The sequence below is a fragment of the Platalea leucorodia genome (assembly GCF_965183815.1).
Source record: "Platalea leucorodia genome assembly, chromosome: 18".
Lineage (NCBI taxonomy): Eukaryota > Metazoa > Chordata > Aves > Pelecaniformes > Threskiornithidae > Platalea > Platalea leucorodia.
The window spans coordinates 1,783,743-1,802,976 of record NC_138840.1 but is presented as its reverse complement, the minus strand read 5'-3'; the positions used below and the strand labels follow the sequence as shown (position 1 = coordinate 1,802,976).

General features: G+C 41.5%; 1 protein-coding gene across 2 annotated transcripts in view; it reads right to left on the bottom strand.

The window, feature by feature from the left end:
• Nucleotides 1-19,022, bottom strand: part of RLF (RLF zinc finger) — a gene marked incomplete at its 5' end in the record, with an annotated part of 53,128 nt that extends 34,106 nt beyond the window's left edge. The window contains 3 exons of one of the 2 annotated variants that reach the window (XM_082329555.1): nt 7,152-7,233; nt 13,256-13,410; nt 18,810-19,022. In XM_082329555.1, coding sequence (XP_082185681.1) covers nt 7,152-7,233; nt 13,256-13,410; nt 18,810-19,022 — 450 coding nt within the window. Of the gene's footprint in view, nt 1-7,151; nt 7,234-13,255; nt 13,411-18,809 lie in introns of those variants that run through there. The other variant, XM_082329556.1, reaches the window with a different exon arrangement.
• Between the last annotated feature and the right edge of the window lie 212 nt (nt 19,023-19,234).

Below are 19,234 nucleotides of genomic sequence, written 5' to 3'. Positions count from 1 at the left end.
GCTCCTAGCATACTTGCTAACTAAAATAACTATTAAAGACTAAGCTACTTCTAAAAATGATTACGGAGAAAGGAAAACTAGCAAGCGAGCTATTGATGAGACCACCTCAAAATCAGTTGTTAGTATCAGTGGAAGAGTTGGTGCTAATTTGCAGAAGCAAAGATAGCCAAGTATGATGCTTACAATGATCGGTTTCTGGCCTTGAGCCTGAAATGTTACTCACAAGGCCAAAGGGAAAAAAGAAACATTTTCGAGTGTCACAGCTGCACCCTGAAGATGCAAGTGACTTTAGATGTTCTTAACCAGAGCTCAAACTGCTCTTAACTAACACCATTGAGAGACCAATACATGAGCTACAACACACAAAGGTTTCAGGCTGTATTTAAGCATTTGAAAACATCAGTTAAGCAATCCTCAGGCTCACACAGCTGTTCCTCCTCTCAAGTCCTTCCTTCCTGTGCAAGCTGGATCAGGAAATCAAATTCAGCAGAAAGAGCCTCAGGGGAGGAGTGGGGGTTTCTGGTTTTGTTTTTAAAAATTAAAGCATGATCGCTTTCCCACTTTACACACAGCTAAATGGCATGCCAGTAGAATCAGGCAGGTGAATGACAGACTTAATGCTTAAGTCAGTGCTGCTGCCAAAAGATGCTCAAGTTATAGCCTCAGGATAGCTTTAAAAATGTCAGTGGAAAACAACAAACTGATCTAAATTTATATCTATGAAGTATACAGCCACAGTCCAGAGTTTCCGTAAGTGGCAGTTATGTTCATATAGGAAGTCTATGTATATCATTTTATCCTCAGACTTGGGTGATTAACAATTACGGGTGTGCAGGTAGAAGGGATACTGTATCGCACCCACAAAATAAATACAAGCCCATTTTGACAACCTCTGCTTTTGACCTCTCTCAACTGTATGGCACCATGCATTAAGTCTTTTCAATACAATATAGAATCACAGAATCATTAAGGTTGGAAAGGACCTCTGAGATCATCGAATCCAACCTGTTAACCTAACTGCCTGGTCCACCTCTAAACCGTGTCCCTAAGCACATGGTTTAGGTTGCCAGAGCACCCATTGTGCGTTCCCCTCCCATATACTAACATTACAGCTTTAACCTGTATTAGTCTCAAGTGTAGATCAGGTCAAAGACTAAGTCCAAAAACCCATCAGCATTTAACAGCCTATGACTTCGAATTTCACCTGGAAGACTGAACTCAACGAGCTTTACTGAGCTACAGCCCTCTGCCAAGGCCTTCAGCACATGTTATGCCTTGGAAAGAGGTGGAACTGGCCAGCAAAGCCCTTCCAATCACTTTGTATCAAATAAAGACAAGAAGTGCCAGGTTCCTCACAGTTATGACTTCTAAGAGGAGAAAGGACACCACATCTTTTAAACAGCATGTTTTCTTGAAGGAAAAACAACAGACAAATCGGAAGAGTTCTTGTTATCAGAAGACCTTTGGTAGTCAGCCCATATTTCCTTTGAGGGTATCATTTATATATTCAGATTCTTCACAAAGAGCTTCAACAAAGCACTAATAATCAATAAAAATTTTAACAATTTTACTGCAAGTCTTGAGAATTTATGCCATTTCCTGGCATCATTTGAATAAAAGCATATAACTCAAACATTCCCAGCTCTCACTGTTGAGAAATAGTTTAACAAACAGGAGACAAAGAATCACTTAAATTACCAGTGCTGCGCTGTACTTAAATGTACTGCAGTGCTGCAAGAGACAGCTTTAGGAAGCAACAGAGAGCTCTCAGCACATATTACATGTAGCAGTGCCACCCAAATATCTGTTCCAGCAGCTCCAAGATATTTATCAGTGAAGAAGATTGAACTACAAACAGGATTTTCAGCTCTGCACGGTTCTGAAAGGCACAGAACAGGAAACACCAACTCCTGGTGGTATGAACTCACCCTCCCCACTGAAAGGACAGGGTTATGCCCATCCTGGCCCCAGCAAGCACTCGCCAGTCACCAAGTGCCACCGACCACACAAGCAGATTTTGTAATGGCACATTACACTAGCTGGGATTCGTTGCCTCTCAGTGATACTAATCCCAAATCCCTCTGCTACCGAGTTGCATGTTCGGAGGAGCTAGAAGCCACTGCCTGCGAGAAAGATAGAACGGACCACTTACTTGCTGCCACTGCCAGAACAACATAGCTGACAAAAAAAAAATTATCACACAACTTGGGCAAGGATGAGGTAGTACTACTGAAAAGACTGCTGTCCCTCAGATCATGACATTCTGCAATCCAAGCATCCAATGTAAACAGTGTTTTCCCAATAGCAACTCTTCCCTCATCTGAGGGCTTCAGGACGCAGTACAGAGCTAGCAGAGCCCAGTTCGGTTACAAGGATCATTCACATTTCAGCACCTTTGTATTAAGAGCTGAATGAAGAACCTTAGAAGGTGAGAAAGAAGGGGCCTATTATACAATCAACTGAATTGCTGAGTCAGGACCGTGTTTGAGATTCAGGGTATCAATACTGAAATACCAAACATGAAATTCACCAGCATATGTAGCATAAAGTAATAACTACTGACAATACACTCCACTTCTATTCCAGATGCTTATCTCAACCTTTCATTATTGGACCTACTGAAGAATAGAAGTCTAATATCAATGGAAATATTTACGAAAATATTCTACGAATACTTCAAAAGTCTTTGAAGAAACTTAATGCAAAATTTAACTATCTAGATCTCATTAAGTTAGCACAACACCATAAACAGGTCCTGAGGAGAGGGACACAAAGCATTTCATTCTACATTAAGTCAGGAAAGGATAATATAGTAAGAGCCTATGGACAAAGTTAATGAGAAAATACAATCCTTGGAACAGTTTACTGAAGATACCAGGATTTTTCAGTCCTGGACATCTAAGCGACCAGCAAATACTACAGTGTCACAGAAGTTTTTGTTTTATGCTCACCCTCAATACACAACTCTTCTAAAGAAAGCATTCATGCTCTTTGTAAGGCTTGAAGGGAACCATGTTCCGCAATCCATATTCAATTCCCATGACAATACATCTCTGCTCCCACTAAAGCCATCTTTGAATGCATTGTTTTATCTTCCTCAACAGGCCAGATTACATCCATCCCCACGGCACCTCCCCACTGAGTTTCTCCCCCAGATTAATCGAGTTTACCTGTATCAAGGGACCTGTTGTAACTCTGCCCCAATCCTTTCACTCGTATTTTACAGCATTTCCCCACTTATGTCTGCATCCTTTTGCCTGCTGCCACTGTATAAAATCCGTGCGGGCTCCTGCCAATACAATCTCACATCTTGTTTTCATTTCCCACAGGCTGCCTCCGGTCTTGCTTAGAGATAAGGAAAACTGGACTCACAGGGAACTGCAGGGCATAACTACTGTTACTTAGGATGAAAGCACAAACAGGTTCAGACACCAAAGAAAGCTTTTGACAGCATTTTGTATATAAGCTGGACACCAGTGACACTCCATTTGCAGCTGTAGAACACTCCCTACACCTTGCTGCTTTGAAATGCAAGCCTTTACCTTTTTCACTCCTGGGATGAAAAGTTATTTGAAGTTTCACTGACTCTCACTACCTGTGCACATTGTTACGGAGCAACAATTACTGCAGGCAGATCTGAAAGAAATACCTCTGTCCCACATTTGCTGCAACCACCAGTTACATTTGGAGTTATATTCCTCATCAGCCACACTCGCCCCTTTTGTTAGGGAAGGAACAAGCACATTCACATCTGTTAATCTGGGGCATGTGCTAATACATAATTTTGTGGTGCTTTGCTACTGGATTTGCCTGGAGATTGGCACATTAACATGGTCACAGGTTTTAAACCTACAAGTCCTCACATGAGAGCCTACAAGTGATTCCTATATAAAGGTCTATATTGCCCTCTGTATGACTGCATACTCCTTCTCGGTTGCTTTCTTCTTCTTCTCTGATGATGAATGGGTTCCTACTGGATTCCAGGGCAGGGTACAAATGTTCTCATTTTCATATTTCTGCAAGCGTGCTACTTCAAAATCTCATTAGAAGCGCCTGTTTGTAAAGTCCACAAACCTCTTCAGCAAGGTTTCAGAGTACTACTATGTTTAATAAGCTTTGCCCAAATCTTTTACTCTCTGAACTATGGGGAGCATTAGATGAGTGCTAAACTTGGAAGCCACGGTTTCAAAAAAGTCACTACAAAAGCCAAGTATATTACCACATCTGGCAGCAGCACATCTTGAATCTTCCCTTAGCTCTAAAAGTTGAAATGAGAGATCTGGGCTCGTGTCACCCTTCTGCCCCTGGTATTTAATAGTTTCCTTCCAACATATTCAGCCTGAATAAAGTCACCTCACCTGACTAAAAACTTGCTACTGACAGAAGTATCAAAGCTCAATCACTTGCTTCAGAAACCTAGAAACACACATGCTTGTTACATCACAGAAATGATTCTCCTTGGTAACGAGAATTCTCCTTGCAGATCCCTCCAGTTAAAAGCTAGTAATTCTTAGAGCTGCTTCATACCTCTGCTATAATGGGAAAAAGCCTGCATATGCCCTCCCATACTCTGAATATGAGAGAACATCTTGCTTCAGGTCTAGGCCATCTCAGTTACAAACTTATTATATACCTTTTAGTGAATAATAAGCTCATAAGGCTTAGGGGAGACCTTATAACCATGTTCCAGTATTTAAAGGGTGGCTACAAAGGAGATGGAGACTCCCTTTTTACAAGCAGTCATATGGAAAAGACAGGTAATGGGTACAAGATGTTGCTGGGGCAATTCTGATTGGACACAAGAGGAAAATTTTTCACAATGAGAACAATCAGCCATTGGAATAATCTCCCCGGAGAAGTGGTGGATCCTTCGGCTGGGGCTGCACGGCTAGAAGGCGCGTCCCCTGGGTGGTGGATAGGGGATCCCTCTCTGGAGGGTGCACCGGATAAAACTGAAGAAGGTGCCGCGAACCAACGCAGCCTAAGGGAAGGCCACCCTGACAGAAAAACCACTGGCCCTCCAAGTCATGGGGGTTGGGCAGGAGGCCAACTACCTCCTCCCGGGGAAAAAAAAAAAAAAAAAAAAAAAATTTTTGCAGAAACGACGAGTATCAACTTTCAAAAAAAAAAAAAATGGAGAAAATCAGTAATGAAGTGAGGAGGAGGAGATGGAACTGGATCGGTCATGTCCTGAGGAAAAAACCGACAGAAGACTGCGCTGTGGCCCTTGGGTGGACTCCAGAGGGAAGAAGAAAGCGGGGTCGCCCAAAAACGACCTGGTGTCGGATGGTGGAGGTTGAGAGGAATAGTGCAGGCTGGAACTCTTGGGAAGCGGCACGGCACACAGCCGCAGACCGATCGAAGTGGAAGAACGATGTTCGCAACTTATGTGCCTCCTGGCACTGAGAGAATTCAGATCAGATCAGAAGTGGTGGATTCCCCAACATTGGACACTTTTAAGATACAGCTGAATGGGGTGCTGGCCCATCTTGTCTAGACCGTGCTTTTGCCAAGAAAGTCGGATGATATGATCCTTGAGATCCCTTCGAACGTGGTATTCTACGGTTCTGTGATTCAATCCTCTTTATCCAATGACAATTGGATTACCGAATTTAAGAGCTACCTTGAAAACCGTAAGTTTCAAATTCTTCCATCAGCCGTAACACAAAAGATGAGCCTGTGGCTGACCGCCCTTATTTGTGCCATCCCCACAAATGAATGGGTTGGGAGCACAGACCTCATCTCTGCAACACCATGGCTAATAGCTACAGACTATGTGTAATGGATAGCATAGCGGGCTATTGTCAAAATAAACTGATACACCTTCAAACTTGGTTCTGGAGTGCTGTGATGTCCACTATGATCTGCCGTAGTCACTAAGGGAGTCACAGGACCTACGCACCAGCACTCAAAGGACAAATCTTTGACACCACTAGGACTGTAGGATTTAAACTGCACCTACTGCACTTCCTTCTACTACGAAGTACATGCCACACCCAACTGTTTTTAAGGTTGCCATGATAGTAAGTATTCCCTGGTATTTCAGGAAAAGGAGGTCTGTCCACACCTGAAGTCACCAGTCATAGACCACCCCTGTCCCTTCCACTACTAGCAGGACTACAAAGCTCTACTAGTCTGTTTCTCTCAGTTTAAAGTGCCAGGTTTGTTATTCTTCAGTCTACTGAAGAGCTTCCACACCTGCAATTTCCCTGACTGCAGTTGAAACAAAAGCAGAAGCTCCTTCAGAACCTCCACACCTGCATCTTCAGAGCTACCGCAGCAGCAGCCACCAAGCCTCATGGACTGAGGAAATCCCCAGTCATAGGGCTATAAGGTCTTGTGATAAGGTCTGCACAAGGACAGCTGCAAGGTCTAAGTTCACTTCCTTCCTACTACTTCCTGCCAAAGTCTTCACTTCAGTAACTTATAACTGATATTAGCTTCCAACTTCATCAGTCACAGTTAAAGCCAGAACACGCAATAGCAGCAACAGATCCGTCCTTGGTCCTAGAACGGTCTATTAGTATGAACACAGCAAGACTACTACTCCTGTCTTTCAGCTCCATGAGGAACACATGTCCTTGCAGACAGCTAGTTACTACCTCCAGACTAAAACCTTGAAGACATCTCTTCCTCCTACATAGTCTACAGTAGAGTAGACTTCATTTGAGTGTAGAAACAGTAGTAGTATGAGCTTGTTTCAACACTGCCTCAGAAGAAACACTTCTAGGAACCACTTGGACTAAAGACCTGTCCTACTATTTTCATCCCTCTGAAATCAGGTACAGACACTAACTTGCCACTCAGATCTCCACAAAAGCTTTTTTTAGTCATCTTCAAAGTAATATTTCAGAGCTGTTACATCAGTCCATCTAACTCAGTCTTTCTCTCACACAAACCATTAGACAGATCAACATTTGATACGGTTCTCTTGCTGCAGTTGCCACTGATTGTGTAGTTATAAATCTGCTGTTGGGCCTCAGGCTGCCAATACTCTTGTTGCAGTTAGTCTTTTGCAGCTCAGAAATTCTTGCTGCCTAGATAACAGCAATGCAGGACAGGTGGAATTCAGGGGAAGGGCAGAAGAGAAGCACAACAGCAGTCTTTTTTTTAAGTATGTAAATTGGAAGAAAGAAATTCAGAACACTTACCTGTATGGACTGATGGAATCCTAACCACACCTCATGCGGCAATTCACTTTCAGGAATTGAAAGCAGTAGCTCAAAACAACTCCTGGAAAAGTAAGAGGCAAGTAAGCAAGCTACCTGAACAGATTCTGTTGTTACATTAAATAACATTTCTGGCACATATTACTTAGCATTCAGATAAGAAGTGACAGTAACATTGAAACATGTTTGACTGTACAAATCAGCTAAAGGCCAGAAGCAGGCCCAGAATCAAGCATGAGTCATCATATGGAAAGAGTGCTTCTTTTTACTATGCACAATCTTGCCAGGATAAGATTGCAGCTCCTCGTATAATCCTGTCTGTTCAATGCGGCATTACAGAATTTCTGCTTTCCTCTCACAAAAGAATCCCAATATCCATTCTGAATGAAACTCATTTGACCACAGCATGGGCTCTTTGCCTACAGTGAAAATGAAAGCCAGCTTTACCTAACTTAAAGTTTCAGTGCTGACATACATAAGAAAATAAAACTAAAGAACAGCTTGACAGAAGACGACACATGCATCAGCACAGAAATGGACCTAGAGAACAGATCCCTAACAGTATCCTAAAGGCAACAGACCAACAAGCTATGGCAAGAGGTGCATCAGCACAGAAATGGATCCGCAGAATAGATTCCTAGAAACACCTTATGAGTCTTTGATAGCACAGCGGGGAGGGTGGGGTGGGAAGAAGCATTCAAATACCTATGGTGTGAACTGCAACAAGCTCGAGCTTACCAAACCAAAAAAAAAAAACCCACCCACATCAATATGCATATCAAAGATGTTCAGATTAAAGTCGGAGTTAAACAGATCAGATTGCAAAATTCCCAGTTCATTAATTCAGGAAGCTGCTGCATTTGTGTACCTCAGTTATCTACACAACACGGGTGGACAACATCCCCTTATTTTTTCATTAAGCCAAGCTCCTGCTTAAACATAGGACACTAGTCACCCAGTCTTGATTTTATACCCAGGAAAGTTTATTACATCCCATTTTCAACCATGTCAACAATTAATGTTGGTATGAGTCAGCCCCATCACAGCGGCATGTGAACTTCTGCTGTGTATCAGGTTTTCCAAATGAAAATTCAGGAAAGTGGGAAGGGTTCAGAAAATTTTAACATCTCTGAAATATCCAGCAAATTTGAGACCTATATATTCCGTACATGAGTTCAGATTCCAAAAACAGAAGGGAGGAAAGCAAGACTTACTTGATATTCCCTCATTTAGACCATCATGTCAATCCTATCCCTTTTCAGAAACAAAAAGGGAACAGCTGTATGTACTCAGCGCATCCATCTCATTTCAGGGAAAAGTCTTGGAGAACAAGAATCACTGTTTTCTAGGAGACAAAGCAATGGCAGGACTACTGCCTATATTGTTCTTCAGTAGGGGCTATCTGATCTTGTACGGGTCACATGGATTACCTAAACCCTAACTGCTGCACAGACCAGTTTGACCTAATCAAACTAAATGCGTTAACTATGACACTCTGTCTACAGATTCACAAGACTTACATGCAGCAAAAGTGTTCTCATAAATCGTGACAATGTAAGGAAAGAAAACTGGTCTAAGACTCCACATATAATAAATGCACTGAATAATTGCTATAAGCTACAGCTACATTGTTAGCTAGTTCCAACTCATGCTATTTTTTCTTCAAAACCTCCACTCCCAAATATTAAGTAGAAGAATGACAGGACAACACATTCAGTCTTACCACAGACAGAAGAGCTGAGCTTGGGGAGGGAAAAAGGAAGAGATGACCATAAAGCAAATATGAGTTCCAAAACTGCTTAGTACGCAAAAAGAATGACTTTCCTTTCCTTTCCCCCCCTCCTCCTGACTTTTGATAAATACATTGAACAGCTACCTGCAAAATGCTATGCCTAATCAATTTTTAGCCAGATTCAGCAGTCATATACATAAACAAGATCAAATGGACAAATACTGAATTAACATCTGGCCATCCTTTTCACATTTCAGAAGTTCGTCTTCACTGCCCAATCCTGTTCCTTTAAAGAGAGGTTTAGGCCTGCAAAAGCTCTAAACACTTCTGTTAGGCAAAAATATAATAGCCTTCATCACTGTCATTCAGTAATTATTCACATCATCAGGCACTAGAATCTCAATCATTACTATGCCCATGAAAAAGCGGGCAACGGGATCACCAGATATTCCAACTGTCATAGGTCTTAATATTATAAAATAATCAGGACTTTTCCCTTGTACTTAAGCTTGGCAATACAATTCACCAGTCGAGATGTCTAGACCCAGGTGGCTGCTACTGGACTATCAAAACCAACTTTATGCACAGCAGCTGAACTCTATTTTAACATAAGCAAAAAAAAAGCCACCCACCCCCCCAAATCACTAGATGTGTGTCCAATTTTCATGCATGTCATATAGATTCTTATAATAAAAAAAAAAACTTGCAAACTTCATGGTCAATGTGCTTCTGGAAAGTCTTTTGATGCACGCCTCATTTTCAGACTTAAAGTCAACCAATCCTATCTACTTCCACTCTTAATTCCTGGAAATACTTTTTCTAGAATATTACTTTTTCATATATATGATATTGGTTATATACAATATCAGGTTTAAACAAAATGGCAAAGCAAGGTTTTACAAATCATCTTTCTGTACTTAACCCTTACGGTGCTACTTGGACAGTGGAAAAAAAATCTGAAATTAGATTTTCAAAGCATTGTGTATACAGAGTGAGACAACAGTCCATGAAGACAAGAGGGCTGAATTTATGCCTCAAGAGTTATCATCTGTTGTAGTAACGCAGGACTGAGCTGAACCAAGAACTGAAAATTCTTTTGTTGTGAGTCTTTATGTCTTCCTCAGGATCCCAATACCAAGCACTCTAGTTTGGAAATCACTCCATGAGAAATCTGGAGCTCTGGGTGTATAGCCACCACGTAAAACGGCAAAATATCCAGGATACTCCAATTACAATTTCCTTGGCAGAAAAAATGATTACAGTTCCAAGTCAATTGCCTAAGTTTTTGTTAGAAGAGCAGACTCAAACACACAGCTGCATAAAGACTAGCCAGTCTTCCCTACTGATAAGGGGAGGATCAGCCATTTAGCTTAATTCTTCCTTTTGGTCCTTATTACACAACACTTCAAAAAGCACCTCTATCCCTGAAAGCCCATTTCCTTCTTTATTGTAATGCAACTAAATGGAATTTAGGTATCATGGCTTAGACCACAAATCAAAATACCAGGATCACTTAATGAAATCAAGCCTTTCTACCCCACCCTATGAGTACCACCACAGTACCTACCTACACAAAACTCAATTCCAAACTTTAATCACAATTTCTGCAAATAAATTTTCACGGGTGCTTGAAGGCTTCCATTATTAAAAAAAAAATCATTCATCTCAAACACTCAACCTCAAAATATCTTTTAGGACAAGGTCTCTTAGATTTGAATTTCTTTATTTTGGAAGGAATAACTCTGGGCAAAAATCAAGATGTTATTTTTGCATAGAATTATTCTGTAATCACCTCATTCACTACTATTTTAAGACAGAAATTTTTAAAAGTAAATTTTAAAAGCTTTCAGAATTGGGTTCATCTCTAGATTGTATTAGAAAAGTCTTCTTATCCTAAGTTTCTTAGAGTTAAAAAGATGACTAATTATACATCAGATGATCAGCAGGAATAGTTCACCTGTTGCCAGGAATGATCCTGCATTTGTTAAGAGTTGAGTTAGCTCTTAATGACAGACAGCAGAGTGGTAAATGCACATTAGCAAATCAAATTACAACAGTTTATTAGGTTGAGAAATGCTTTGTTAGACAGAGAAAGCAGTGAACCATCACACATGCCTCCTCACAGAGGTGTGATGGAAAGCAAGCACACTCTTCCTGGAAGCAACGTGTGCTAAGACTCCGTAGGTAAAACCAGTACGTGAGATACAGCTCAAGAAGTCTGAGGTAGACTGGTCTTAGCAGTTGAATCCAGTTTTGCTACTTAGACTAGATGACATTCAGATCTCCTTTCTCTTTTTACGGTTGAAAAAGCATATAAACACCTTCTTGAAGATGTAGAAATGGTAAACTCCCTTTCAGACCAGTGCCATCACAACAAACAGGAAAAAGTAGAAAGCAGTCAAATATTAGCTACTGGCAAACACAATGTGAACTAGGAACAATTCTTTCTACCTTTTTAACTTTAATCTATTAATCTTAGGACCATATAAACCATTTTCAGATGGAAGTAAAATTTTCATACTGATGCTAACATGCATGGCACCCTCCCCCTCACACAGTACCCTCAGAAAAAAAGGGCGCTCAATTCCCTGCTCTAACTTCTCTCTCTCTCCCTTGGAAAATCTTATGTAAAAGAAAAATGTGGGAGAGTTCAGTTAGGTATGCCATTTACCTCACCCTATTTGCGACCTCACTCGTCTTTCTCATTCTTTAGATTCCTCTCAAATGTAATCATAACAAGAACAGGGGAGATTCCAGTAAGTCAGCCTCTCTACTGTCCTCCACCACAAAGTTTTCTGAGTATACGAGGAACAGCAAACAAACTCCTCACACTGAAAGGTGGAAGAAACCATATTAGCAGAAGCAGAATATTCTGATTTTGCTCAATAAGAGAAAAGCAATTTTGATAAGCAATTTTGACACAAAATTGGGATTCCTGCCCCAAAGTATGTAACAGTGGCAAAATATAAAGTACTCCAGGTATGGATGACCTGCATATGAAGACAGTGAAAGACAAACTTTTTAAGTGACATTGAGTAGGAAACAGCAGAATACACAAGCTAATTAATGATAATACGATGAAGATGAGAATACTCTATCCATAAAGGGAGAGTCTGCAAAAGCAATTAAGATATTTTGCCAAAAATATATGCATTATGTACCAGGTAAATGATTTAGCAGTTTAAGTCTTCAGTTTCCATATTAAGAAGTTAAGACAGACTTTTCCTGATTTCACACATTTTCCCTTCCTGACAGAAGGTTAAAAAAAAAAAAAAAAAAAAAGAAAAAATCACTTCTAGTTGACATATTTCTCATTACTCCAAAAAAAAAAAAAAATCAAGGAATCATATGGAGATATCTGGTTCTGAGCTGTTGATTCATAGTGCAAGTTAGTGTATTACAAAAAAAGCATTTGACCAAGGAGTGAATTGCAAAATCCTTCTCAAAAAGAACACTTGACTTCCGGCAACAAAGCAAGTAAGCTACTGAAAACAAAGAAAAAATAGCCCATTGAAAAACTGTCACAGAATCACTTTTATTCTATGATGATCTTTATATTCAAGATTCTAGATCTTCACCCTCCCCCCTCAAATGAAACCTTACCAGCAAGGAACGACCACTGCATCAAGTTAACCTCCTCAGGCTAAGGGTAGTAACTCCAACGTTATGTGAAAGCCCTCAGGCTACACTCTTCAAATAGCTGATTTGCACTTAAAACAGACTTTGAGGAACTACAAGTTATTCTAACTTAGCTGATGGACTGTAAAATAGTTCTCTCTTTTGCTTGAAGAATTGCTGTGCTCTAAGTCATGTCTACAGACACTGGTCAAAGAGCTCTACTGTTTTGCTATCCTTTAGCAACAGCCCACGCGCACAACTTCGATTGCCATAAATACAAACCAGCTTATCCTTTTCAGAAAGGGACATGGTCAGAACTACCTTGCATTACAGGTGAGAGGACACACGAAAGTGGCAACTGCAGAGCAAGTGACACAGGTTTATTAATCCATGCATGAAGGTCCAATATTAAAGCTTCTGTTTAACGAGGACCACACTAAGCTTTTTCTATAGAAAATAACAATAATTTTCAGAATGTTTAAGAAAGAACAGAACCTTTCCAGTACCTGTACAGTTATCCAAACACAGAAAAACAAAGCCTTACCACTTGTTCACATTAATTAACAAAATGCTCAGTACATTTTTGCGGTATGATTAAAAAAGTATTAATGACATTTACTAGATAATAAATCATAAATACAGTTGTCAAATTAAGTATTACACTATTTCAACAACTTGCTCATTCATTTATAATGTACTTTTTTTTTTAAATATTAATGTACCAACTTAAACTTACAGCACTAGCCTGCCAAGTACCAAAAGAACATCTTCACATTCTGTAGTCAAGTAAGGTCGTGCATTAGCAAAGCTTTGGATGGAGATTCGATATACTTCCAAAAAAGGTAAAATATGTTCCGATGCACCCCGACTGCCAGCATACTGAAGTAGTGTCTGAAAGAAAATGAGTTATCATTAGAAGTTCTCATAACACATTTTTGTCTAAAAACCAAATATCAATAGGCAATATCAAGCATATACAGTGGAAGAATTCTGGAAGTGAGAAATTTTTATACTGAAGGAGATTTAAAAATGGTAGCTTTTCCCCTCAACATAAGCTCTCCCTTTTATTAAAAAATAGTTTCATTTATTTTATTATTTTGATAGAGTTATCAGAATTTCTACTGGCGAGTAAGCTAGATGCAGTCGGCAGAAATGTGAACTGTTAATTCAAGAAGTTCTGCACTCAGCTTCTTTTGTACAACTGCCATGGAGACAGAACCACACATGTAACACTGGAATATTTATTACTAGTGAGAATGCAGAAAAATAGGCAAGAAGTTCAATATTAAGAACATTATTCCAGCTGCAGTATTTGAAAGACACATGCATTACCCATACAGCAAACATGAAGCCATTAGAAGGGGATACAAAACGCAAATCAGACCGTTACAAGTCATGTTTCAAATGCAAAATTGCCCTAGATTCTACTGCTTGGCCATGGCAATCCTACGTTATCCAGGCACAGTACTGAAGAAGCAATGTAAAATCTGGCCAGTTTTAAGAGAAATCAGAATAAGTTTCAAAAATCAGCAGAGGGACGACAGTAGGATCTGCCAACCTTTTTAAAAGTTCACTACACTACCATGCTATTTTCCTACGGGTTATAAAGTAATATGGAGAGCAAACAAGGCACTGAGCTAAGGACACCTTAGCTTTACTGACAGCTTGCTTCACGAGTAACATCTCCGTATGCATGCCCTCCTACAACTCCAGAGCAGTTGTGCTTGTGTTCTTACCAGTTACAATCCCTCTCTCATGTTGCACCCTCCCTAGACCAAACAAGGTACCAATCTTGATTAAGGCCAGCTGTGAAGAAAACAAAAAAAACAATGAAAAAACCTGTGCTTTGTGGAACCCTTAGGGCCAAGACTGCATGGGAAAAAAGTTCAGAGTGCCCCACCCTACAATTCAATACAAGCCACATTGTCCTAAGAGGATCATCAGGTCATATCAGGCTTCAAATTACTTCAAGTTGGCACACTGACACAACCAATTTATTTTAATGCCTGAAACAAACACATGATCATATCACATTATGATTGGAAGGAGGACACTACTGAACAGACCCTACAATGAGCTTACTAAAACCAAGTGCAGTCATTATAATGGCCAGAAACTTCTAAGATGAAGCCTAACTTCCAACACAGCAAGAAATAAGTGGCCAGCTACACACCATTTTGTGGACTATCTGGTATTATGTCAGTGATCTAACTATATAATACTAGGCCTAGAGTAAAAAAAAAAAAAAAAACACCAAAACCAGACATGCACCGGCACAACCATGTGTGATATTTAAGAAAAAAAAAATATAAAAAATATATATAATATAAAAATATAAAAAAATATATATATAATATAAAAATATAAAAAATATATATAAAAAATACCATCTAAGAATCAGTAAAAATCAAGACCATTTTGTAGATTATTCTCCTAGAACTCAGTAAAATAACTCCTAGCTGAACGAAAGTTACAAACCCTCCAAAAACCCCCACAATATTAATAAAGACATAAGGAGGGCGCAGGAAGGGGAGACTGGAAGTTTACAGAAATCATCCTTAAACACAGCACGAAGATCATTAGGAGAAGCAATGACTGACTAGTAACTCACCAGTGTAAGTGCTTCTCTAACAGATTAATGAAGGATTTGTTAATATAACTCAAATTATATATGGCATTAGAAGCATTAAACTACATTCAAAGGCTGTCAAGCTGTAATCCCTAGAGATACTCAATTGATGACTATCAAAGTCATCTGTTTAGTAAACCCAGCAGCAATGTTATCATTATAGTGGCTACAGAAATAGAAGATCAAACATACAAATCTCTGCACTTTCCTAAAAATGCATCCATTAAAACCAATCTATTTAAAAAGCCAAATTTAGTACTCAATTATTTTGACAGACACTTAGATCATAAACTATCTCGTCTGTGTAAACCATAAAACATAGTAGAATATTTCCTAAGATTAAATAAACTTACTAGAAAACACTGCACCCTTGCTGGAGTGCAATCCTAGCGTTGAGACCAGTCTTACAGCTACTATTAGGAATTCATTGAGTAGCCATTTATCAGAAACTTCTCCCCAAATAGATGAGCAATGACGGTTTCAGCATATAAGACAAATTCAAGGCAAGAGACTTATTAATAGCTTGAACTTCAAAGATATGTAGTTTTGAACATTATTATGCTATTAGTATTAGCATACTGACAAATAAGCAAAACACAATAACTGTATTACAAGGCTCTTAAAAGCCCTTCTGCTATTTCACAAACAATATAAGTAGAAGTTTCAGTAGTCCACTACAGACTTTTCCTGGCAGTCTACATACAAAATAAAATTCGACAATTTTTAACTTGTTCAGAAATATATAATCTACACGCTTAACAAACAGTCAAGTAACAATTTTATAAGCAACTACCACCTTACAGTCTAATTACCTGAAGAGGGTATTCAAACATTTTAAGACTGGTTAACACACATCCACTTACAATTTATCCTATCCTTCTTCCTTTGACTCCAATAACACGTCCAACTGGTGAGCACGGCGAGAAGTGCAGAGGTCACACACATCCACCTACCACATAACCTACAGACCAGCCTAGGCCCCCAACACTGCACAGATTCTCATGTCCTGCAATGCTGGAATACCTGCTTAGCCGCATTTCTTCTGAAGCATCAATTTTTTGCTCAGAAACAATTTAAACACGTCCAAGTTGCCTGACCTGTTATTACAGCTTTAAGTCTGTTTAAGAAAAAAACACTTCCACCTCTTCTTAAACATACCTGGTCGCAATTGGCAGTCCTCAACTATGGCACCTTTAATAATTTCAGAAAGCCAGCAGGTGCCGGCCATTGGCCGATGGGATGCTGTGATGTCCTACAACCTCTGCTTCACTGATAACTGTTCTTCGTATTTACAACAACGCAAACACAGACACACACTGCTCATTCTAGTTGGCTGTTTGGGTACATATTGAGCTCCCTGACAGACATGTTTTTCCTAAGGTGAATATGCAGAGCATTCAATACAAAGTTGCAGAGTCAACCCACTGTTTAGGCTTTGCGAGTTTCTTTGTTGTGTTATCCTGGACACCAGTGTTACTCCCCTGCTGAAAAATAGGGATCTTCAAGGAAATCATGCCATCCAGCATCACTCCCAGAAGAGCTACTGGAAAGCTGCACATGGCAGCACAAGTTCACATGTAGTAAAACACAGCATCCAGACAGCTCAAAGCATAGGAAAGCTACTGATTTGGTTCAGTTTGCTGTGTCCAAACAGACTCGGTAACCACAGCAAAACAGCACCTTTCAGGGCCATGCCACAGATGCACACACAGGATGGCAAATCCATTGCTGCCCTAAAACATTTCAGCTACCCTCATCGCAGCTACTTCCCAAGCTCATATTTAAGCTCAGTTAAATTCAGCTTCTCTCTAGGCATGTTCTGCTGCAGCTTAATAAGCTTATGACAAGATACCAGTGGTACCCTCCAAGTTGTTATTACAAAATTGAGCTCCTTAAATTTCACTTAGGGCCAGACCTTAAGTTATTTTTTAGTTTTACCACTCAAACTCTGTGCAACATTCACACACACCCCCAGTCAGCAGGAGAAACCAGGATGTAAAATTACATCCCAACCAGAGTGGTTTGACTGCACAATGACATCACATCCATACTCCACTGAAGTTGCTGCATGACAGACTAGCAACTTCATTTTCTACTGCATCTCTGGGTGTACAGTCATGACAATCAGAAATGTCCCAAACTGATGGCAACCCAAGACAGATCTTTTCATTTTTATCTGTACTATCTATCACAGTGTTCTAAAACAAGGCTACCATTCAATAACAGCACAAAGACCGAAAGAGGTCAACATTTTTTGTGGAACAGGGTTTGGGTATTTTGTTTGTTTGTTTTTTTCAGGTAACAGAACTGTCTTCCATCAAACTCCACTGATCAAGTACCGCTAAAGCTTTATCTGTACCAAACTAATCCGGGCAACTGGACCTCTACATATATTGATAATCTCGACAACCTCTACTAAGTGTTAGCCGAATATTTGTTTCAGTATTCTGATGCAATGAATGCCACTGGAAACAATTTTAGCAAAATCTGAAACATCGAGAAAGTCACACGCATTATACTGGGCTCCGTGTAAATGCAAGGTCACAGATCTTAACAGTATGCTTAAATTGAGACACACATAGCGCTACGTAGCAGCACCAGCATCCTGCAGTTTGAGAAGCAAGTTTTGAAACCTAACAAATAAACTCCTTCTGTTGTTTTGGTAAGCGATGAGTTAAGCATCCTCCCAGAACGGTATGGCAAAGCACACAGCCTGTGGATGCAAAATGGAAGACCGGTGAAGGGTAGTATCGCTTATCTATAACACACTAGTAGGAATTTTTGTCTCATTTGCCATCCAATTTTGCCATTCATCATTCAAATACAATGGTTGTATCAGCTGAGGGGTGGTTAAACTAGCTCATAAACCAGATTTTTTTTAATTTTTCTTTTTATTTTAGAAACCACAATCTGTTCGGATCCAACAGGGACAGCTCTCCAACCCAGCAACCTAACAACAACGATTCAACCTTAGAGCTCACAGTAAATGGTGCTGTGGGTGAAGCAAAAACTAATTCACCATTGAAAGAGTTTATTTAAGAATAAGTTATCTCCATCACTGTGACTTTAATCAAGTTCAGCTCTTCTTCTGGAAGTTAGCGGCTCAATTCAGAAATTGCTGGTCCTTAGCCTAAGCTGCATAAAGCAAGTATTCAGACAAAATCACCGGACCACAGAAGCTCATTCAGTGACTGAAGTGAACTGCAGGCCTTCACAGGCCAGCACGCATTGCCACTTCCACGGCAGATCTCAGTCAAGGCAGAACACGCAGTTTTGGTCCAGAGGCAGGGACAGAACAGAAAAGCAGAGATCGAGGAACCGGACCAAGACCGCACTGAGAAAACGCGGTGCGGCCCGCCCGCCCCAGCGAGCCTCCCCAGGGCTCCCAGCTGCCCAGGCCCAACGACGAGCGGCTCCCTCGGTGCAACAGGCCCGGCCCCCGGCCGGCAGCGGGGCGCCCGCGTCCCCGCTCGGCAGCGGCGCAGGCCGCTGCAAACCCCGCGCCGCACCGCGGCGGCTCCGGCGGAGCGAGCGGAGCCCCCGGAACGGGAGCCCCGTGCCGCCGGCAGCGCTGGGCGCGCACCGCGGCGGGGGAGGCCCGGCCCCGGCCCCGCCGCCCGGCCTGCAGCCCGCGCCGCGGCCCACCCCGCCCGGCCCCTACCTGGCAGAAGCCCCGGCAGTAGGCCCGGGACGAAGCCTCCGACACCTCCTGCTCGCGCAGCTCCGTCTGCAGCTGCCAGAGGCGGGCCCGGAGCGCCGCCACCAGCCGCTGCATCTCGGGCCGCGGAGCCGCCTCGGCCTCAGCGTCCGCCATCTGCGCCCGGCCCCGCTGCGCGTAGGCAAGGATCACGTGACTCGCAGGCGCTGACCTCATCGTCCCGGGACGGTGTCACGTGATGCACACGTGACATGGCGCGCCCGTCGCTCTCCACACCTCCTCCCCCGGGGGCTGGGGCAGCAGCGTCACGTGACGCGACGGGAGCCCGCCGCCAGCGCGCCTGCGCGTGGGCCTCCGGCGGGGCGGAGGCGGGGCCGTCCGCCTCCCGCCGGCTCCCGGCCCCGCCCCGGCCGCGCCCCGCCCCGGCC